General features: G+C 42.2%; 2 protein-coding genes across 3 annotated transcripts in view; one reads left to right on the top strand and one right to left on the bottom strand.

Moving 5' to 3' along the window:
• Positions 1–710, bottom strand: part of cnbpb (CCHC-type zinc finger, nucleic acid binding protein b) — a 4,239-nt gene extending 3,529 nt beyond the window's left edge. Inside the window, exon 1 of one of the 2 annotated variants that reach the window (XM_048254972.1) lies at positions 609–710. The gene's annotated coding sequence lies outside the window, so the exon portion shown is untranslated. Of the gene's footprint in view, positions 1–154; positions 529–608 lie in introns of those variants that run through there. The other variant, XM_048254971.1, reaches the window with a different exon arrangement.
• Positions 711–2,229: 1,519 nt separating this feature from the next.
• raf1b (Raf-1 proto-oncogene, serine/threonine kinase b) lies at positions 2,230–23,748 on the top strand. The gene is given in 19 exon segments (XM_048254944.1): positions 2,230–2,504; positions 10,386–10,615; positions 10,933–11,045; positions 12,034–12,136; positions 12,351–12,508; positions 13,364–13,456; positions 15,355–15,508; positions 16,482–16,506; positions 16,620–16,633; positions 16,635–16,727; positions 17,169–17,286; positions 17,378–17,442; positions 17,444–17,463; positions 17,683–17,859; positions 19,107–19,153; positions 19,339–19,457; positions 19,635–19,766; positions 22,104–22,238; positions 22,746–23,748. Coding segments are annotated over 18 exon segments (1,911 nt in total). The 5' UTR covers positions 2,230–2,504; positions 10,386–10,411; the 3' UTR covers positions 22,887–23,748.
• The last annotated feature ends 2 nt before the right edge of the window (positions 23,749–23,750 follow it).

Below are 23,750 nucleotides of genomic sequence, written 5' to 3'. Positions count from 1 at the left end.
GGCAAGGCCATGGGAGAAAGAGAAAATGTATGCCCACTACGCACAGAAGCACTACTTTTCATTTCTACTAACAAGCTGGTCATTTAGGGGCACCACATATCAAAAACTCCATTAGACATACTTTCTCTCTCCAAATATTCCCCCGTCGACTCACCAGTTTCAGCTGCCCCGTGCTGGGTTCCTGCAGTTCCATTGGAACATTCTCCGCGCCGCCCACCCACGCCTGCGGCCTCGGTACTTGAACGGACCCTCAATATTTCGGAAGACCCCAACAAACAGTCCCACGACGGTGATTACTATAATCTCCCGATACCGTACTTCGCATCAGCATCGCGTTTATTTTCGTCTGAAAACAACATCTACATGCAGCATATAATTAATAAATTCCAGCGACTTTCCCGCGCGGAGCCTGACGCAGTAGGCCAAAGTGCGCCGTCAGAAATTTCTGCTTGTTTACCTTTTCAACAAATTCCACCACAACAGTTCGATTTGCATCCATGTTTCTTTGACATATTTCGATAACAGAGACCCCCTCGGACACAGGGCTATCACAACACATCTTATCAACCGTGATTATTTTCATATTTTCGTCCTTAAAAGCCACTCACCTCGGCTACGTGACTCGTTGCTGTTTATTTTCAGTTCCTCCTCTCTCCGCTGCGCCACACGCGGTTTGCACACGGACCTCTGCTGGCCAAGCCCCCTCCTCCGCCCAGCCCTCCTTTGCACACGGCTCGATATTATGAAGAACCTATAGTAAAACGGAGCTTGCGGACACCACCTTGGGAAATCGTCGTATCACAACATCAAGCTCAGCAATTGCCTTTATGTTAGACATTTCGCCTTCCCTTTTGCCCGAATGTTTTGCATCAGTAGGCTACCAGGTTACTACAAACAATACAATTTAAGAATAAAAAACAACCCTCGTGTTATTCACAACAAGCAATCAAACAAAGACGATTCAGCCTACCCTAAAAAAATCTGCAGGTTTTCCTTTGAATTCCTTGCCTTTCATATGCAGGAATGCAGTTGGCTATTTTGGACATGAAAACACTGCATTGCAACCATGTACTGCATGTAGTAGGCCTATTTTGAACATTAAACTGTTGTGAAACACTGCAGTAAATGCAGTTTTTGTATAACTGCATTTAAGGGTAGGCTACGCCATATGCTGCTGGAATTAGATACAATTTCTTTGAACAAAGGCTTTTGCTGAAATTAGCCTAAATGTCACCAACATATGGGATGGGCAATCAATATACTCAGAAAAAGAATCAACAAGCATGGCAAATATTATGCAATCTAAACTTAACCAGTGGCAGTTAGCCTACTTGATGTAGCCTGTCATCAATGCAGACAACTTATGTGCCCTGGAAATAGCCTTTGACAACAAACTCAGAAAATATACTAACACAACCTAATGCATGCACTCAAATAGAGGTAGGCTATGAAAACCCATGTCCACCATATTGGAAGGAGCCAGCAGACAGAACAGAGAGAGAGAGAGAGAGAGTCTGGGCTTTTACAGCCGAGTCATTTTACTAATTGAGCAAAATATCTGACCAACCCCTCGCCCAGAACACCAGATCAATAGCCTACATTTGAGGAGTGTAGTCATCTTTCGCTGTTAAGGTGGTCCATCTCAGAGCCATGTCTTGAAAAAATTCATCACATTATTACAACAGAACATTTCTTGATCTTCAATAATGATTCATAATATAGCAATTGAGGCTAATGCAAGCTAATGCATGTCTGACATCTATAAAATGAAATTGGCAATTTCCAATCACCATCCTCGCCAACTTTTCTTGTGAATTAATTAGGGCTGCTAGACAACTCTTTCATAAAACAGTTATCTTTGTACCAAGCAGCACCCCAAGTCTTTTTTTTTTTTTTTTTTAATATATCTAGATGAGAAGCCATGCAATGTATGTATTTAAAACAGCTCAGATTAGGAAATATTTCTAGAACTAGTTCTTAAGTGTCTTTCACCATCCATTTTCAGTGGAAAAGGGACAGTGAATAATGGACCGGTGCACATAATCTCACTTTTAGATGTTTTGTTTTTATTAGGGATAATTGACAGTGTGAGGTATGGAGATGATGCAAGCTGGGAATACCTTAAATCTCAGATGCCAGGCCTCCTCACACAGTCTCCGCCTCAATCACTCTCCCATCCCTGGCCATGTGAGGAGAGAACATTAGAGCATCTCTGGGATTTGCCCTAGGAGGGTTTACTGATACAGACTCATTGATTTTTACAGTATTTAAACTCTTAAAAGCAATGTTTTTGAACTGAAACACTTCCTAAATGCTCCTTATTTGTCAAGAAGACACCACTGAAGGAATTTAGTATTTTTATTAAGTATGTTTTCCCTGATTATTGAAGAACTGCTAGAATGCCAAGAATAGATCAAACACTGCATTGCTTGGTATGCCATTCAGCCATGGCCACCAACTGTGTGAAACTCCCGTACAGAGAGAAAAGACCTCATTTGCTTTAGGTGAGTGGGACATTATTATAACATATTACTGAAATGTGTTCATCACTGACCTGTTCATCACTGACTAAAAATCTTGAGAGATTGCATGCTTCTTCATTCATTAAAATGTGAATGTCTACATCAGACATTGAAATGGCATACAGTCGTGACCAAAAATACACATAAAGTGAGAATCCACAGCATGAATAAACATCAGATAAACATCATGTCATGAGTTATATACTGCCAGTGAATTTGTTTGAGCTTTTACTTAATCTATATTTAATATTGTTTAAATCTGTTGGGAAGGGCAAATTGATTGGCAAAAAATGAAATAAAACAAACAGAATTGCTGGTGACAATGCAGCATTGCATCCTTCATCCAGTGGGTGTCACTATGTGCTCATAGTACTATCCCATGTTTTGTCTAGTAAGGGGTCAGCTACCTTTACCACAGTTATTACCAGTCACCACCATGCAATGAAATGGCTGGTTTGGTTATTATTAGCCTATTATTACAAAATGCTTTGGACTGGTGAGTTTGGATTTTCTGCTCCTAGTGGCATGGTGCATTGTAACAAATTGAGGAAACATGTCAATATCTAAGTTGCCTATACCGTCAGTTATCACAGTGTTTTTAGGTTTTAGGTAGCAGCAGTTTGAGGGTTAAATCCCTACACGACCAGAACCACAAAATAATTATGTGGCAACTGGACAGTGGCAGTAACAATAATAGGCTATGTGGCTTGTGTTCTAAACATAGGCCTATCACATGTTGTCATTTATATATGATTGCAGCATGAATCAAATAATAAGCGTCAGTCTGTCTGTGCCCTGCTGACACCCTTCAACAGGCTTGACCTGAGGTCTCAGGCTTGTAGACTAGACCCCATAAAGGAGAATATAGCCTGTAGTCAAAATGTATAGAACATGGGCACTGCTTATAGTGACTGTACCTCGATATACTGTGGCACCACAACTATACTTGGGTCAAATCCTATTCTCCCTATACTGTGTGGCTACAACACGGAATATATGACAGCAATCCCTTCTTGTGGAGTACAGGGGATCTGATTTCAGCTTTGGCGTCAGGCGGGCGCAGTGCAGTCCAGTCATGACCCGGCCCAGATTGTCATGAAGCGTAGCCCTACGTAAATTATGGTTGATGAAGTGGCCGGGATACCGTAGACAATCGTATTTATCCGGTTGCCCTGTGCACAAAAGAAACAAAATACATTTTTTCAACATGCAGGCGTTGTCTTCAACAGCAATTCCCACGTAGGCTAGTCTAATATACAGGCGCAGTTCTCTTGGAAGCTATCAGTAAAGTGTTTAGTAAAACATCTTCAAAGAACACCATGTCAACCTTAGCCTATTATATGACAGGAAAGTTAAAGGGAGGGTTGCCAGGATTCTGTAGTGACCTCCCCCTGAAATACTATCCAGAGACGTATCACAACTATTCTCGCTCTGACTGATGTGTATTTTGCAAATATGATGATGTCACCAACTCGACACTTTCTTCAACCGATAGTCATGGCGGAGCAACAATTCCTAAACTTTCACTGGTGAGTACCTGTCTTAGTTGCACGCTTTCCGGGATAAATTCAGTTTGCACTTACGCTTAAATATAGCCGACTAAATAACGAAGTGTATTATTCCGTTTTGGGTAAAATCTTTTGTTAAGGTTTGATTTAGTCACTTTGTGTAAACTTATTGTTAGCTTAGCTATCACGGATTCAGTTTGATTCAGTACCAGGCTATGTGTGGTTTGGGCTATGTGTGCATTTGGAAGTTGCTTTGGTTAAAAACTAACTGCGACTATTTTATTAGAGACAGCTATGTGAACAACATTGCACGTAGCTCATTCCTTAAAAAACATGCAGAAAAACAAAACGTGTAAATTCAGAGCGACTTGGCGTTTCCATTACGTAGCATAGTGAATGTTAGCGTTAACTATATAAGCTACATTGTAACCTTTGAGAGTTCTCTTGTTATTTTTTGTCTCCAACAAATCCAACACCATAACCCGTTGACAATTGACTAGAATCATGCTCTTAAATAAATGCACTAACCAGAAATAAATCCATGTTTAGCCAATCAAATTTCTAAGACAAATAATTATTTTTCGGATGTTGTTATTTCTTTCTATTATCCATAATTTCCTTGTTAGGGTATATAAATAATGCCTTTTTTTATAGAACCTTGGTAAGTAGCCTTAGTGCCACCAGATGACTGTTTTAAAGAATTTATCTACTTAGGTTGTCAAAATGCTGCTGCCTTATAGCCATATACGTGACCAGTGGTGTTCACTTGTGTAACTTGGCTGATCGATTTGCTTTTCAAATCCCTCCCCTATACTTATGTTTGTGTATTTGTATTTCTCTCTCTCTCTCTCTCTCTCTCTCTCTCTCTCTCTCTGTCTGTGTGTCACTTGTGCTGAGATGAACCCACTGTACATTTGTTTTTTTTGCTTGTTTATGCCCCCCCCCCCCCTGTAGTTATGCAAACCTGGCTCCTTTGCACTGTAGTACTCAGTATAGAGTGGTTAGCAACTCTAAATGAGGCTTACTGTATGCTTTGTGCCATAGAAATGCGGTTCTATTTTTTCTTATTGTGCTTGCAGTGTGTTAGTATGTTTTCTTGGATCATGATATGGTGGATTACCAAGAATTACATCAACAGAGTTACATCAGTTGTAATTCTGTTGGAATCTCCAAACCTTAAAGGCATTTACTGTTTATGAAAGATAACATACATTTATCACATCCTTGGCACTGAGTTACGTTTATTAAAAATCATTCCATTTCCAGTTATCACCCAACAAATGAAATAAGAGAGACGATGCATCCAAACAGACTGTGCAGCACAGAATGTGTAAATAGGCCTATGCTTTTCTGTTTTTTTTTTTTTTTTTTTGTCGTGGATTATTTGTTGGTGACACAGACACATTCTATTCTTCATGGAGTAAAAATGGATCTGGCAATTATGGCCATCCACCACAACCTATTGTGGAAGCCATGTTTGGACCCAGTGCTGTGCTTGACACACAGCGGTTTTATTATTCTCGTCCATTTCCTCTTGAAGTATAAGCAACTGTTGTGACCAAACAGGGATTCAATAATGTGGCTCAACTCGATATCGCAATACATTACATGTCATACCGTTCTTTCCATAAACAGTTTTGCAAATGACTTCAGCACAGGTTTACAACATTTTTACTCGTGCTAGACCAATAGTACATTTATTGTTTTTATCATCAGATGATTGAAGGAACTCAATCTACAGTAATATTTAAGTACTATGCACTTTGCGCAACATATAGATGCATGGAGGGATTTAACAAAAACACCAGACTGAGCCTGAATAGTCAAAAATCAGATTGTTGTTTCAGTGACTTCTCTGGATATAAGATAGAATAACCTAACTTTTTAAATACGAAATAATAGTTTCACAAGCCTTCGTGAAATGCTCTGAATTGTTTTCCGTTTTCCCTTCAGGCCCGTGCTGTTCACACTGGCTGGTAGGAAGTTGTGCAAACATTAGTTAGTGCTGTGTGTGTTTGTGTGTCTGTGTCTGTGTGTGTGTGTGTGTCATATTCAAGAAGACTGTCTCGCTGTAAAAGATGTTGGTCTTCTCTGTGGGTCCTCTAAGCAGGATGAGCTATGTGCTACATGCGTTGTGCTTGATGGTGTTTCAGGGCCCGCTACTGGGTTGGAAAAGAGCGTCCATGCTCCTATCCCCTACCACTGCACGTTACCCTGTCAGCTGACCTGTGTGTATGTATGTGTAATATTGTTTATGCAGTTTGTTATAGGAAGTTTAATTTTCTGAATACATGATTTTATAATGAAAATCCTTCTCCAAATTCAAGACCTCTTTTAGCTGACCCTCCCTCTGCCTGTCTATAAACAGAGAGGCTTACGTCGGTCATTTTTTAAGGCCTGACTGCTGGCCAAAACATTTATTTTGTGACTCGAGCTGCAGACCAAGCTGAGAGAAAAGGACCACTGTCTTCTCACACTGAGAGTTGTTCATTCTCTTTCCTGATCTGACCTGTGATTGCGCAGCACAGCGAGTGTGTCTGAGATGGACATCCTGTGAGCGCCAAGTCTCCAAAGAAAACTGAGCACATAGCAGCAAGTAACCAGAGTCACATCACTGGGAAGAATTTCAAAAGAATGTGAGCACTTGTCTTTCCACATGTTTTCAAGTATTTGCAGAGAGCTTAAAGTGTGCCAGATGAACAATCAAGGTACACTAGCTATCGGATACTTACTGTGACCTACTGTGTGTAGCCTGCATGAGCCCTTTAGTATGGCTTCGAAGTGATCTTTGTTTGCAGAAAAGTGAAATGAAACATAAAACCTTTATTCAGTCATAGTGATTAGGCTACTTATGTTACTGATCCGCTGGACACAGAGAGTCCATCAGTCATTGGCATGGTTTGCCAAAACAGTCTACCTTAGGTGTAGTGTAACTGTGAGAGCAAGCTTCCTTTTCTCTGACACAGGAGCTCTGCCTGACTCTAGTTGCAGGAACGGGGGGAAAAAACCAACAGTGACATTGTTGCCCTTGATGCTGGTAACTGCACCTACCAGTTGAGCAAGTTCCCTCCTTAAAACAATGCTGACTTTCTCCTTCCAGTCCTGTTTTGTGGCTTTAGAAAAAAAATTGTTCATCAGAGAGTGCTTAAAAAAACTATTAGACTATTGATACTATTCTAACAAACTGCAAACATTACTTGTGGTCAGACAAATAGATATTCTTGTCACCTGCCCTTCATTGCAACACAACTTGCATGACAGGCACCAGAAGTGTGCGTGTGTGCGTGCGTGTGTGTGTGTGTGTGCGTGCACCATAGCAGTGGTGGACAAGTTTGCTTGCAATATCTGTGTTGGTTGTCGGGTGCTTCTTATCAACTTCTCTTATCTGCAAGCCAGCTGTACTGCAATTGCTGAGTTAATCTGATCGTGGCAGCAATGTCTGTCCATTGGTCTTGACATCAAAACTAACAGCAGAAGGCATTTGGGCCTTGATAGAGAGATTTGAGGAAGTGCTGTCTGCTACAGGTATACATCATTCCACACAAGTAGCTGAACTGCTTTTCTATAAGGCCGATGGACAACACTGCAGGAATGCTTATTTGAATCTTGTTGCATTCAGTTTGCCGTGCTGTGGTCTAGCAGTAGCTTGGGTTTATTATGTTTCCTTTGGCCTAAAGATGCTGGACGCAGTGTTATTTTTTGTTGACCTCACCCGACCTAGGCACCTCCACCCCTTCCTTTTAATGGCTGTGTACAGGCAATTTAATTGCCAGGCAGGGATGCCTATCTCTTTAGGAGAGTTTTGATTGGTCTGTATGAGTGTGTGTCGAAAGTTTAGCTGCTGACTACAGAGCCAAACAAGAGCCAGATAATGTTTTGTTTTCTCAGAAACATTTTCTGGTCTGACTTATGGATTCAGAAAATATGTATCAACAGCTGCATTTAGTGTTTTTGCATAACAAATCAGGAGACCAGCTTTTCCAACAAACGCCACTCACATTCTGCAAGATGGCTGAAAAGAGAGCGTGCAGCATTGCACTCATCAGCTATAATGAATGCAAAACATAATAAGATGGCAGGGGGAATTTATGGCTGAAAGCATTCTATACCTATGTTATAGGTATAGCTATGTTTGACACATTCCCTGGATGGCATACTGCACATTAGTTTTTAGAATACATTTAATGGTGTCTTATTATGGCAAAGTCCTCTGCCTTTGTTGTGATTTGTTTTTCAGGTGTGGTGGAAATGTTTCCTAGACCTCTCAGGTCGTCTGTCTGTTGGTGAATATTTAGTTGGTGAATATTTAATTTGTCTGTAATGCTTCTCGGAGGCCTTGCTTTTTCCACTGCACCAGACTAGGTGAGTGCGTGCGGCCCGATGCCCTGTTCCTGCTCCTGTGTGTGCAGTCTTCACACACGTGGCCATTTAGCATCTGACCCCTGCTGAGAGGCGGGGGACTTTAAGGCCCAACAGGATGCAGATTATTCCTGTGGCCTGAGGAGATGCAGGCATTACTCCACAGGAGTGGAAGAGATGGGACATATTAGACCGTTTTGAATGTGTGGAGAAATAGGATTGACAAAAAGAGTCTGTTGAGACATGTTACATTTAGTTGGAGCTTCTTCGTGGTGTTTGCAGTGTTTTTGTTCAAATCAGCTCTTAGTTGTCCCAACACAATCAAGTTGCCTCTTGCATAGTCGTGTTGGAATGCACAATGTCTTACCTGCCTACCTACCTGCCTACCTACTATTTCAAGAAGTGAAATACTTTTTGGGCTGATGTGTGGCTCTGTATTTTTTCCTTGCATATGCTGTACATTTTCCCTGGGAAAGGGTGTGTGTGTGTGTGTGTGTGCGTGCGTGAGGGTTCACTGAAGGTTCAGCTCCCTGTTAATAAGCCTGTGGGCCTTGTGAGCCGAGAGGGGGGACATGGCCTGGCTCCCAGCCAGAGACCACACCAGCTCCTGAGCCCTGCACACAAAGCATCATCTGTCTGTCTCACTGGAGCCCACCAGTAATAGAGCACTATTTGACAGGGGACAGAATGTAGCGCTGCACTGCCAAACCTGGGCTGTAACAAAATCTCAGGTAGGGGGAACTGGCCGTAGACATGTGTTGGTGAAGCGTAAGCGATTCCAGCTGCCAGAAATGTAAAGGAGCTCATGCATTCCTTGCGTGAACAGAGAAGGTCTGGGCTGGTCTGAGTGAGTGGTCTCTGTGACGACTCCTCGGCGGGCTGGGAGAGGAGCCTGTGGCTGGTGGTGATGAGAGGCTGATGGCTTGGCTCTGTTCTGTAAATGAGGAGCAGATGACTGCAGCTCTGTGCTGCTGATCCAGGATCAGGAACCTCTCCCCCAGAGCAAGCCTTTACCAGCACCTTGGCGTTTCTCTTAGGTGGACACACTGCAGTATAGCTTGTGTGTTTCATGCAAGTCATGCAACCCTTTTCCATGCTTCTGTGCTTCTAGACAACTAGTTTTTGAAACCTCTTCAAATGTTTTTGGGTGCTATATGCATGTATCAATGTTCTAATGAGTTTCAATCAATGTATCAATGAATGGTGGATGTGATATATGGTCATGATATCTTTACAGCACACCATGTAGTTGATGTATGTAGCTCTGTATTGCCAAAGGACATCGGTTCACATGTCAAAAATATTTGCCAATGCTGCTAATTGGAATAGATTTAGACCAAAACTCCTTAGTAGTGCTTTACGGCTTTTCTTCAGTTAAGTGGTTAATACGGATTTAGGCTAATCTATCTTACTATCAAACATATGCACTGTAGGATGCCATCTCTTCACTCAGCACGCATGCACATGAATGTTGACTGGCAAGGTGTGATGCCTTGGGAAGTTCACCCGCAATGTCAGTTTTTACTTGCTTCTGCTGATAGATCTGGGGGGAGTGCTTAGAGAACTTTCTAGAGCATGTATTTTATTGTTAGCTTTCTGAGCTAATAGCAACTTATTGCAACTTTTAATGCAGGCATTAGGCATAGGCATGGAATGGCAGTCCACCACTGTCATAGTGCTCCAGTTATGTATGTGATAATGTCTCCCTGATGCACCTTTTAAAGTCGAAGACTCTGACCTCTTTACATCTATTCACACTGCTGACCACATGTTTTGGTTCCTCAGTTAGATGTAAATGACCCTGTAGTTCCTCAGACCATATGCCTAATAGCATAATGGGAAGAGAAAAAATTTTCTCTATGCAACTTTGGCCCTTTGTCCTTGTTCTTTTGAATTGATGAGTGCATGGGTGGCCTTGAGCTCTAATTTGTGAGTTCCGAATATGGCCAATGTTGTAACGTTCCATTAAAGCATGATTTCTCAACCTCCACTCTAGATTACTGAAGTCAGCTGTCGGTGACAATGGAGCACATTCAAGGAGCCTGGAGGACTCTCAGCAATGGGTTTGGGTTCAAGGACTCTGTGTTTGAGGACGCGTGCATGTCCCCCACCATCATTAAAAGCTTCCCCTATCAGAGACGTGCGTCAGATGATGGGAAGATGGCCGACTCCTCCAAAACAAGCAGCACAATTCGAGTGTACCTGCCTAATCAACAGCGCACTGTGGTAAGCCACCTAATACGTCTAATGGACCCTGAGTATGGCAATGAAGATGATGATGATGATGGATGTGGACAATGTGGAAGATGATTAGAATAGGGAATGAAAAATGACAGGCTTTGCCATATCTGTGTGATTTAATTTTTTTTGAGTTTTTACAATTTAAGATTTCAAAACAAAAAACACATAGTGTGTCATTCTGTACACTATGTTTGTCAACCATTCTTCCATTTGACCTTTCATCTCTAATCAGGCATCATATATGAAATAATAGTTATGGTAGATACACAAGCAATAACCCAAAGTGATCCCTGCTCTCCTAGGTGAATGTGCGTCCTGGAATGACTTTGCACAACTGCCTAATCAAAGCTCTCAAGGTCAGAGGGCTACAGCCAGAGTGCTGTGCTGTCTTCAGACTACATCCAGGACAAAGAAGGTAAGCATGAAGTTCAATAGAATACTGCTTTAAGGCTATTGGGACACTTGGTTTCATATGTATTCAAAAATCGGGACTTTTCTGAGCCATGACCATGTGTCTCACATTGTGGTAATATTTGCATTAGATGTAGCATGCCAGCATAACCACAATATGTATTTTGTAATTGAGTGTCATTTGATGCGCTTCAAGGAGGCATCCATGAAGGCCAAACGGATTAAACAGTCTCACAGCTGAGCAAGATTCAGAGATCACTGTAGTCTTGTGCCTATTGAGACTATGCACTGCAGCCCAAACGCCGTCGGCTCAGGTTTCCGACAGTGGTCACTCCAGGTCATCACTGATCCCCAGCGCATTGAGACTAATGAGCCGTTTGTTTTGAGCATAACACAAAGATGTAGGATAGAGCTGGTGGATAGAGCTGCTGGTGGATAGAGCTGGTGGATAGAGCAGCAGGCTGGTGGATAGAGCTGGTTGATAGAGCTGGTGGATAGAGCAACAGGCTGGTGGATAGAGCTGGTGGATAGAGCAGCAGGCTGGTGGATAGAGCTGGTGGATAGAGCAGCAGGCTGGTAGATAGAGCTGGTGGATAGAGCAGCAGGCTGGTTGATAGAGCTGGTGGATAGAGCAGCAGGCTGGTTGATAGAGCTGGTGGATAGAGCAGCAGGCTGGTAGATAGAGCTGGTGGATAGAGCAGCAGGCTGCTGGATAGAGGTGAGCTGTGAGTTTATGGAAGCGTGTGTGTTGCCTCCCATGCAGTGGCTCAGTATCAACGTTTCAGGAGGAATGTAGACAGGTTAGCCCAGTGTTGACTTCAAATGTGTTGTAGGCCACAATGGTTGTAATCTTTTAACCTGTAACACATGTCCTTTTTTTTACCACTAGCTGCACCAGGTTTCATTGTTGCTCTATAGATGTGCTGTACTTTTCTTGGTTGTACAATTTCGATGTCTCTATATGTACTTGACTGTTGATGTATTTTGTGTAGTAGAAAAACACGCATGGATTGGAACACAGATTCTACCTCACTCATCGGGGAGGAGCTCCTGGTAGAAGTGTTAGACCATGTACCTCTCACCACGCACAATTTTGTGAGTACCACTCCGTTTAGTGCCCTTTAGTTTAATTGAAACTCCTCATGGAAAACTATTTGTGTTTGGATGCAATCCTAACAGGCTGTCAGCAGGCATGTATCCTGACACATTATATTTAGAGTGCATGGAATTTGGAAGCAAGGTCCTTTTGCAAATTATGGAATTTTTGGTGCCCAGTCACATTTTAAAATAGCCTCTCTCTTCTGTCCAGGTTCGGAAAACATTTCTGAAGTTGGCTTTCTGTGACATCTGTCAGAAGTTCCTGCTGAATGGCTTCCGATGCCAGACTTGTGGCTATAAGTTCCATGAGCACTGCAGTACCAAAGTCCCCACCATGTGTATTGACTGGAACAACATCCGTCAGCTCCTGTAAGTCCCCTGGAGACTGGCCACCTTCAACACATGCGCACACAGAGACTGCTGCTCTACACAGACTCTATACAGAAAGGGCAGAGGAAATGTAGAACTGTAAGAAAGAATATGTATGAATACAAAAATTCATTGGCAGGAATTGGGTTTCAGGTATAGGAGTTATCCATAAAACTGGCCTGTATTGGAAGGTGGGATGAAGAAGCTTTTATACCACGTACCATTTTTAAAAAAATATAAATAAACTTATTTAGCCCTCAGAAATATGCTGCAAAAAAGTTTTCAAATTTGAAATACTGAGTAGGAAAATATGTCTAAGCATCTTTTATAAACCAGAAATGGGTGATTACTTTCAGGTTGCAAGCCACTGTAACTCATCACTAATATGTGGCAACATAGTCACTTCAAACACGCAAAAATTAATTTTGCATATTGACCTTCCAATGCTGTCGTTTGGGCTTTTGTAGATGACTATCAATGGAAATGAAGTGAGATGTAGCACAATGGACCAGTCATTTGTTATGGCCAGCGCTGTCTTCCTGCAGCGCTGTAGACCAAGTGTCTTCCTGTAACTTGATCATTCAGTATGAAATGGATGCATCAGGTCCTCGCTCAACAGTAGTAGACCTAGTGTCCCACTCTCTTAGATGCATCCATTTGATGTTCAGTAGACTGCAACACCTCTGTTGGAGTCAATATAAGAGATCTCAAACAGGTTGAGATGTCTTCTTGCAGCCTTTTTCTATTGAAATAGATGCAGCATTTGTTGTGTGAACTTCATATGATCACTTCTAAGCACAGTATGTGTGTGTGTTTGTGTATTTCTTCTTTCTAATTCATGCTTGCTCCCGGCAGGTTGTTCCCAAGCCCAGGTGAAGGTGGGGGTCCGTCCCTCCCCCCTCTCACAAGCCGGCGCATGCGAGACTCCCTGTCCAGGTTTCCCGTCAGGTGAGTGTCTCCTCTTCACTCTGGTGTCCCATACCCATGCTCATGGCTCAGGGTCAAAACCAAAGATTCTAGAGCATTCTGTTCTAGAATCTTTGGTCAAAACTCCCATCCATCATATGATGGGTGGGCCGCATCGGAATCCACCGTTGACCAACAGCTCTCAAGTGTTTATCTAGATGCTTCCAGTTTCCTCCCTCCCTTCCTCTCTCGTACAGCGTTATCTGATCTTTTCTCTGCCACTCTATCTATGGTGTTGATACAAGAGCAGTACATGTTAAGAGCCACATGTATCAGAAAAACGCCTCTGTCTCTACTGATGGCTATGCCTGTTGCATAACAGCTGGCCATCCAAGGGGCTTTGACTTTGAAGACCCCATCTCTCTCGTTCATTTTGAAGCTGTTCTGGCCAGGCTTTCGGTTCAATGCTTAACCTACAAATGAAAGGGAGACCCCCCTGGAGAGTCGCCCCTGCACATTAGCCGCGTGCCTGATGAGCCCACGGGCCTGGGTTGCGCTGCTTCGCTCGGCCGTGAGAGGACGGTGGATCCACTGCGTCTTCCCCACTTCCTCAGGGGCTTTCCAGGCAGCAGGTCAGCACATGGCCACATCAGCAGCACAGCCAGTCACAAGGCTGCTCGATCAGCTGCTCACAACAGACAGATGCAATATTTCCCAGGCTTGTGTCCAGAAAACAAACTCTAGTTCCTTCAAGCAAAGGGTAGATGAGATCCTAAAGTAGATTGAAGGCCTTCACCTCACACACAGAAACTAATTAACTCTTCACCTCTAAGTAAAATGGGTGAAGTTGAAACTTTTGCCTAATATGGATTCACATTGATGCTATTTTAATAGCTACCAACTAGTGCAATGCCCATACAAACCGTGCCCGTTCCTGTAGAAAACCTACAAAATGTGCCCACGGGCACTCCAAAAATGGAACAGAGAATCCTCTCTCTGTACAAAGGAACTTCGTCTTGTACAGATCAAAACAGACATAACACTAATTCCTGTTCTGGAATTTGGTTTATGTTTCATTTGACCACAGTGAAGCTTATGAAAACCACATAACTGATTTTGTTGAATCATTAATTATTGTGTTTAATTTGCTACTAAGTCTGCAACTGCTGAACCTGCCTAAAACACTTTGTCATTTCATCCAGCTAGACTGTTGTCACACTTTTCCACTCTTCAGCTGGGGTGGACAGAGTAGGAGAGCAGACTATGCTCAGAGGTGTATATTGTTGAGGTCAAGATCTGCTAAATGTTTTCTTGACTGAAGGCACACTACATCCAGAGACGGTCGCCATGTTGTTGAGGTCTTATAGGTTTTTTTTAATTTTTTTAACTTAAACGATATCATTAAGCATTTCACATGCAAACACTGTTCTATTTTACACTGATTACTGACACTAGATTTTCTAGGGGTGCCAATAATTGTGGTATGTGTTTTTGTTAAAACTCTTTATTTCTTTGAGCCATTCCTTTTTCTTAGAATACATTTGCTTCCCTTCCAGGTTAGATTTGTCTTCATTGTTTTTATTGTGAGAATACGATAAATCACCCAAAGGATTTTTTTAAAAGCCTGTTTTTAGTCAATTCACCAGAGGTGCCAATAAACCTGGAAGGCACTGTGTGCTCACGTGGCATATTGTAGACACATCCATGAATGCATTAGAAGTTTTAGATGCTGCGCTCCTCACCACGCTGTTGTGTGGTGAATGGTGTGACAAAATCAGTCAAACTGTCGGTGCTGCTGTGCCATTTTTTTTTTTAACTTTCTGTTGTCTGCCATTTGTCATATTTATACAATATATACAAGTCCAACTCTATAGGTTTGTCCCCTTTTGATGATGTTTTGACCTTGTGGGCTGTTTCTGTCTCTGTTGCTCTGCCCATAGCTCCCATCACAGACACTCAACGCCTCATGCCTTTAACTACATCGCCCCATACCCGTCCTCAGAGCCTTCTCTCTCCCACCGTCAGAGGTCAACGTCCACACCCAACGTCCACATGGTCAGCACCACCCTGCCTGTGGACGGCACTGCCTTTGAGGTAATGCTACAGAAACTGGCTTTTTTGGCGTGCCTTGTGCCATCAGCGCGTGTGAAGTTAGGCCACACTTGAACGCAGATAGGGTTATTTTTATCCCATCTTTCCTTTTCCCCTTTGTCTTTCTATTCAGCCTCTTTGTTATGTGGTGCTAAAGTTCCTCTGTCATGTATTAGATTGTTTTATGCATGTTTTCTGTGTTCTTCAACCTTGTTTTTGTCTTCTCTAGATATTAGAATGATTTGCTGAATATTAGTGTGCATGGCTATGGACTATAATAATAATGTATTTTTATGGCTATATTTTCTTGCCATGTGCTGTGGTGCTTTCAACATTCATTTCTATCCTTCACTCTATTCCTTCTCTTTTTGTCATTTGTCTGTTTGTTCTCTCCTGTTTTCCTCTGCACTGCCCTGTTATGTGATGGGATGTAGCTAGATAGGCTGAAAGCCCCTGCTAGTTCCTGGAGCCGGCGCTTTTGCCAGAGGAGAAGAGTAGGGACTGTTTGTTTCTCCAATCCTTTAATTGATGTCACCCAAGACCGTCATGAAAAGGTTAGGAGTAACAGTGCTAAGCCTGCAAGTCACAACAGACCAGTGGTTTGTCTATATTTAACTCAGTTCTTTTGTAGATAGCATGTCAAAATAAACAAACCCCTATGCACATGTAAACTGAACTTAATGAGGGTCCGTGTTTTTACAGGGAGTTTAGTTTGTGTGACCTGTTCTGATAGATAGATTAGCACTCACTCTTTGCCCATTTTGTGGTTGAACTCATGTAATTCATTTGAAATATCTGTTATTAAATAAAATGATGAAATTAAAGAACAGTTGAAGGGTAAGTCGTATTGAGAATGAGATAAAAAAAAAAAATCTTTATGACCCGAATGCTTTTAAACATATTTTCAACATGTGATTGTATAATACATTTGACATGATTGACCAATTAAATATAATATTCATTATGTTCTTCTCAGGATGCATTGAGAAGTCATGAGTCTGGTAAGATTTTTGTGGCTTTTTTCCTTTTACAACTCTTACCATGGTATGCTTGATTTTGTTGGTCAGTTCTCGGCTACTCACCCTTACCCTATGTCCATACATCTTGTCTGCAGGGAGTCCTCCAAACCGTGAGTCCCACTGGCTGGACTCAGCCAAAAGCGCCAGCTCCCATGCACAGAGAGAGAGCTGCCACGTCCAACACTCAGGAAAAGAACCGAATCGTAAGTGCACCTGTCTTTAACTCCTAATTCTTTTTACATTATTTTGTTTAAATAGATGGTATTCTAGAAATTAGAAGCTCAAATCAGAATGTACTGTACTGTAATGAAAGTATTATGCACAATTCGCTGATTAAAATTGAAAATGAAAAAATTGACAATTAGTAAAATATGCTCTACCCTCATATAAACTGGGTTGTTAAACTACCTGAAATTCAATGGCATAGCCCCCCATTGCACAGTAGGGTCTGATTTTCTCGTAATGTACTGGGCTGCTGTGCAGACTCTTGATCCAGCCATTGTTACTGTTTTATTATTTACCTTAGCAATTGCCTGGCAACAACCTTAACTACCGTATAGCAATACCGCATCGCCACCTTGATTACCCTGTCAGCGCAGCAATAACCATAACACCCAGGTCACACAAAACTGATCTGTGTACAGCGTCCAAGAGACAAGAGAGACTCCAGCTACTACTGGGAGATCGAGGCCAGCGAGGTGGTGCTCCACTCCCGGATAGGCTCTGGCTCATTCGGGACGGTCTACAAAGGGAAATGGCATGGTGAGTAGGACTCCCTAAACACTCGTGCATCCAACAGTGCTTAGGGTTGCATGTCCCCTTTTAACCACTCTCTGAATTGGTATTTCTCCAGGTGATGTCGCAGTAAAAATCTTAAAGGTCACTGACCCCACACCAGAGCAATTCCAGGCCTTCCGCGAACGAGGTGGCTGTTCTCAGGTCAGTAAGGATTTTCAGATTGAAGAGATTGAAGAGACACGTGATTATTGCTTTGGAAGAGACATGTGATTATTGCTTTTGTAAGCTGATATACTAACCCACCCACTGTGGCCTTTTGTCTGAATCTCCTTAATGGCTCAACACCGATTAATTAGATATGTGAACATTGTTTTATGTGCTCATTGTGATCATTGTCATCAATTTGTGTGTTGATCGCAGGAAGACTCGGCATGTCAACATCCTGTTGTTCATGGGATACATGACCAAGGACAATCTGGCCATTGTGACCCAGTGGTGTGATGGCAGCAGCCTGTACAAGCACCTGCACGTCCAAGAGACCAACCTCCAGATGTTTCAGCTGATTGACATCGCGAGGCAGACCGCTCAGGGCATGGAGTAAGTATGCCCAGAAAGGCCACAGGACCACTCTTGGCCCAGGCCTCGGACACACTAGGTGCACAGTGCGTGCCTGCCGGCTGCGCTACCAGTAGATTGGCATTTCACGCCCATGCTAACAGGCTGAACCTGTGTGTGAGCAGGAGCGCTGGTTGTGTGAGAAGCACACGTCAGGTGTGGCCCAAGCTGTTCATGAAAATCATCAGAAATCAAGATGTGCACAAGAGTGCACCAAACGGATTACAGGAACTGAAATGTGGATTACACAAAAAGGTCCTTTTCATTAAAGAATTCACATTAAAATATATATACTCTAAATCAGTGTTTCCCAAGCTTTTTCTGGGGACAACTTTTTAAAAATGTCAAATCATTGAGACCCAGTTCATCATAGGCATATTGTAAGTCAAGACTGCAAACTGTAGATATATAAATGTGACTATGGCGACCCAATAAAATCTTCTGTGACCCACCGTGGGTCGGAACCCAGTCTTTGGGAATCAAAGCTCTAAATCCTAACAGTTGGTGTCCATCAGAGAGAATGAGAATTGATGATTGAATGAAATTGATGGTGGATTGTCCTTCATGTTATCTTTCTATGCTCTCTTTCTCTGCCTCTCTCTGTCTCTCTCTGTCTTTTTATATGCTCTCTCTCTGTCTCTCTCTCTCTCTATGCTCTCTCTCTCTGTCTCTCTGCCTTTCTATCTATGCTCTCTCTGTCTCTCTGTCTTTATATGCTCTCTCTGTCTCTCTCTCTCTATGCTCTCTCTCTCTGTCTCTCTGCCTTTCTATCTATGCTCTCTCTGTCTCTCTCTTTCTATGCTCTCTCTCTCTCTCTCTGTCTCTGTCTTTCTATGCTCTCTCTGTCTCTCTGCCTTTCTATCTATGCTCTCTCTGTCTCTCTCTCTTTCTATGCTCTCTGTCTCTCTCTCTGTCTCTGTCTTTCTATGCTCTCTCTCTGTCTGTCTGTCTCTCTCTCTCTCTCTCTGCCTTTCCCTCTCCCTGTGCGTGTGTCCAGTGCCATGTTTTTACCCCTATTGTTTTTTGTGAGGGTGAAAAATCCCATAACAAAACATATTTTTGGCTGTTGTGTTTGATGTATTTATAGAGTTCAATTAAAAAATAAGGGTATTTTCACATAAACATACCAGTGACATGATGTGTCATTGGGAATGGATCTGCAAATGTGAATGTTTAAAAGGTTTTGCACACCTGCCAGTCCTAACCACATTGCTTTTGTTTCCTTTCAGTTATTTGCATGCAAAGAATATCATCCATCGGGACATGAAGTCAAACAGTATCCTTTTTTGAAAATGTTGTCCCCACCCCTCAATATTTTGTTATACTGTATTATGATTTATAGTTAGTAGCTCACTACTGAGGGTAGAGATGGCCAATGAAGTGGTGTGGGTGACCGGGGTCACCTCAGGTGAGAAGCACACCCAAGAGCAGCCCAGTAACTTCTCCTTGACATGGCTGCAGACATCTTCCTTCATGAGGGCCTGACTGTGAAGATCGGGGACTTTGGCCTGGCCACAGTGAAAGCCAGGTGGAGCGGCTCTCATCAGGTGGAACAGCCCTCGGGATCCATACTGTGGATGGTGAGCGCTTCGGAACAAACATGTGAATCAATACATCAATATTATTCATCCTTCAATAGGATTGTTTGGAGAACAGTAAACCAAGTCATTGATGATGTAGATGACTTCTGGCTTGAATGACTTGTGTACATGTGTAAAGATGTGTGGGACTAGTTCTCTCTGGTCTCTCTCCTGTAGGCTCCTGAGGTGCTGCGGATGCAGGACAACAACCCTTACAGTTTCCAGTCAGATGTGTACTCCTATGGAATTGTCCTCTATGAGCTGATGACCGGGGAACTGCCCTATTCCATGATTGCAAACCGAGACCAGGTTAGTGTGGGAGATGTTGCCATTCAAATCCATGCATCAGTCATACTCACAATCCTACACACAGAGCCATGCTTGTGTCACTTGGATGTTTGTGTATCTGGAAGCTGCTTTTAAATTGCCAAGTAAGTTGCACAAGTGCAGCAAACAGCTAAATGCATGATCTCACTGCTGACCAGAGGAAAAACTCGCTATCAATAGAAGGGCTGACTTGAGCACCTGATGCAACAAAAAAGAAAATAGCGGTCTGTGAAAACCAGACATCCCTGCAAGTTTAAGGGAAGATGTTGGAGCACAGCATGAACGTGCCTTGTGAATACCATGTGACTTGGCTCTAGAAAAATACTTACCACAGAGCGGTGTTCTCTGCAGTCCCTCTGACAGGTTGTGTTCATGGTAGTGGTGCTGGTTAGCAGTCTGGGTGGTGGCTGGGGTGGAGCACTGGTTGCGTGCAGGCTTTTGGATGGCCTGACACCCCTCTCATGGCAGAGGGTGGGTCACTGGCACTAAATTTAGGCCTCCCTGGGCTGGTCTGTGGCCCCTTTTTCTTTTTTATTCGTTTTCAAAACCACAGGATGAAGGCTTGTTGGGGCCTCTGTTTTTGACGTGTTCTCACTGGAAACCGCTAGCTCTTGGCCTGCATATTCTCAGTCTCTTTCATTGTTCCTGCCGTTACTGCTGTTATTGTTGAACTGGAGGGGAGAGTGCTGCCAAACCTCAGGTCCAGTCCCCTCTGCTCTGCTGTGCTGTGTGGGCTGCACCCTCTGCCAGTGAAAGAGGAAAGTGTTTGTTGGATCTGTCTGTGCCAAAGGAGAGGAGACTTGTGGCTTTGAAATACCCTTCTGAGAGCAAATCCATGTGGAAAAGTGCTCTGTTCAATTATTTCACATCTGGCAAACAATGTACGCAGCAAACCTAGGCCTCGTTTAGTATCGTGTTGCATACGCTTGTGGTATGATGTGAGATGGCACACCGGTCAAGTGTTGCTGAATGTTATGTCATATTTGACAAACGGTAGCATATGGGATCTATGTTGGTCAACCTTACAGTTTTTTTCAATCGCTAACAAGCGCATACACTGCAAAAACTGCTTATCTAACAAAATCTAACCAAGTGTTATTAATCTTATATCAAGATAAAAAAAACTAGTTGGTATTGTTTTCAGTATAAAGAGACTTACCTAGCGCTTTCTTGTGAAATCATTTGACTTAATTAAAAAAAAAAAAAAAAAAGACTTATTTTAAGACATCTCATCTTGAAAACAAGCAAATTTGTCTGCCAGTGCGTTAAGCAAATTTGTCCTAAAAACAAGCAAATTTGTCTGCCAGTGCGTTGAGCAAATTTGTCTTGATAAGACTCCTTAAAATAAGTTAAAGTCTTAAATTAAGACTCCTTAAATTAAGTCAAAATGATCTTTTGAGAGGGCGCTAGGTAAGTCCTTTCATACTAAAAACAATACCAAATAGATTTTTTAATCTTTAATATAAGATCAATAACACTTGGTTAGAATTCATTTTTTGCAGTGTACCCATACTTCAGCTACTTTTTCTAAACTCTTAACACAGACTCACACCTACAAAACACAATTGGCCAAATGGATCATTTTCTTCACAAAAACACATTTTGTTAAATATATACTAACTCTTCATTTTTTCCCTTTACTGTTTACTACAGGAGGTATAGTAGAAATACTGTTTACAGTATGATGGAACAGAAAAAGTTTTACAGTATTGCTTAGAGTGAACAAAATATCCATTAAACACACAAGAGCATTCTAAAAAAAAAAACAGCATCAAAAAGCCCAGATAAAAAGGGGGGTAACTAAAAAAAACACAAAATTACTGTTTCTAATCTCTGCGATCTTCAGGGTTAGGCCACATGTTTCGCAAGTGATAACATCGCATCTGATATTATCCAAGGCGATGCACCTGGGATAAATCCATTTGGTAGCAGAAGCAGAGGTTTTTATAGTGTATCTAAGGTTTGGAATATTGTGTTTGCTATTGTGGGATGTTGTGTGTTAACATTCGTAAATACTACAAAAACAATCCATAGTTTTGTTGGGAGGTATAGCTTGTCTGTTAAGAAAATGTAAGCATTGTGGAAATGTGTTCACTGACTGCATATTGTGTGAAAACGACATGAAATGTGTGAATGGTATAGCCACAAAAGACTGATGCTGTGCTAATTGTGTTGAGTTTTGAAAACGTGACAACTGGTTAGACAAACGCATGTTTTAATCATTTTGTTATCACAGAAAGTGTTTCAAATGGCATTGCTATGTACATATGATCGTGCTGACCATACCTCAAAGAGATCACGTGTCCACTGTTGTCTCAGATTATCTACATGGTTGGACGGGGGTACCTATCTCCAGACCTCAGTAAGCTGTACAAGAGTTGCCCCAAAGCCATGAAGAGACTCGTCGCTGACTGCATCAAGAAGTCTAGAGATGACAGGCCTCTGTTCCCACAGGTATTACTACACATACTGTCTGACTGTAAGGTCTAATTTAATTATCACTAAAATCCATCAAGATATACCATTCGCTTCAATTACTTGAAGGCCTACCTTAATGTTATTGATGTAATTAGAGCCAGTAGAATAAATTAAACGTTTTGAAAATGATTAGGAAAAATAAAGGTACCAACAGTATTTTTCATTGTGAAATGTGACACATTTGAAGAATAGTTTATAATTGTTAATTTTCTTCTGTGTGTGTTGATGCACACTATTTAGAGGTCACAGATATGTAAACAAAGGGCCAAAATAGAAAATATTTCTATAAAGTGCATCACAGTGTGTGAACAGTGTGGTTTCACCATGCCTCCAGTGTTGCATCATTGTATGTTTGACTTTGTAACGGCACCCCGTAGATGAATGCATTTGGTGTCTGGCCAAGAGACTGGGGGTGAAGGACTGATCTGAGTGTGAGCGTGAGGGAGGACTGATATTAACATGGTGAGGTGTCTGTCTCCACAGATCCTGTCCTCTATTGAGCTGCTGCAGCACTCCCTTCCCAAAATCAACCGCAGCGCCTCCGAGCCCTCCATGCACCGAGCCACACACACCGAGGACATCAACGCCTGCACTTTGACCTCCACACGGCTCCCCGTCTTTTAGCACAGTGCCTCTCTTCCTTGAGTCGCCACGAAACGCCAAAGTGTCCCTGGAAATCAAGAGGGCCCATCTACAACACTAGCATGAGGATCGGCTCCAAGGCTTTAAGCACATTTAGCATTACTGTGGCTGTAGCCAGCCAGGCTTGTCTGTTGCACACTTTGAATGGACTTCTTTCATCAACCAGTAGTTCAAATGGTGAGAGAGGTTTCATTGGGTTACAGAACGGTCTAAATATGAATTTGAAATGTAAAGAAAATGGCCGCCAAGACACACGTCTTCTAGTGCATCGTGTTCTGTGCCTACACGCCCCCTTCATACATTATCAGAATTTTTCTCTTATTGAAAGGGGCAAGATACATCATGAAGGAATGGAAGAGGGTTAATATTTTAAATCTGCTGTTTCTTTGAAACGTAGATGATTATCGCAGGGCCTGTTCTTAAATCTGACCCGAATCAAAGAAATCTTTTGTCTCGGGTCACGTCCTGGAGAGGTAAAGAAATGTAGCAATTTGAATGTTCTCCATACAGCGCGGATGTAAGACAATGGTTCTTTTTGACGGTCTAGATGTACAGTTCTAATTGATGCATTTCTGTTGTTCACATGTAGGTGAGATAAGGCATTCGATTTTCTCCTCTCTGCACAGGGTATTTGTGTACGGTGTTTGCTTTATAGGAATGCTGCAAGGAGATTTTCTCTGACTTTCTAAGGCTCTATCAAAGAACCGTGGGTCAGAGCATGGGGCCTCTTAAGAAATTATTAGGGATCTTTTTTGTCTTATTGCTTATCACTGAGGATAAACTTGTAAACTTGAAAGATTGTTTATCCATTGTATTTTAATAAAATTAAGTTAAATACTTTGAATG

This window comes from Alosa alosa, chromosome 10 (assembly GCF_017589495.1).
Source record: "Alosa alosa isolate M-15738 ecotype Scorff River chromosome 10, AALO_Geno_1.1, whole genome shotgun sequence".
NCBI classification, from domain to species: Eukaryota; Metazoa; Chordata; class Actinopteri; order Clupeiformes; family Clupeidae; genus Alosa; species Alosa alosa.
This window is presented reverse-complemented; position numbering and strand designations above follow the sequence as displayed.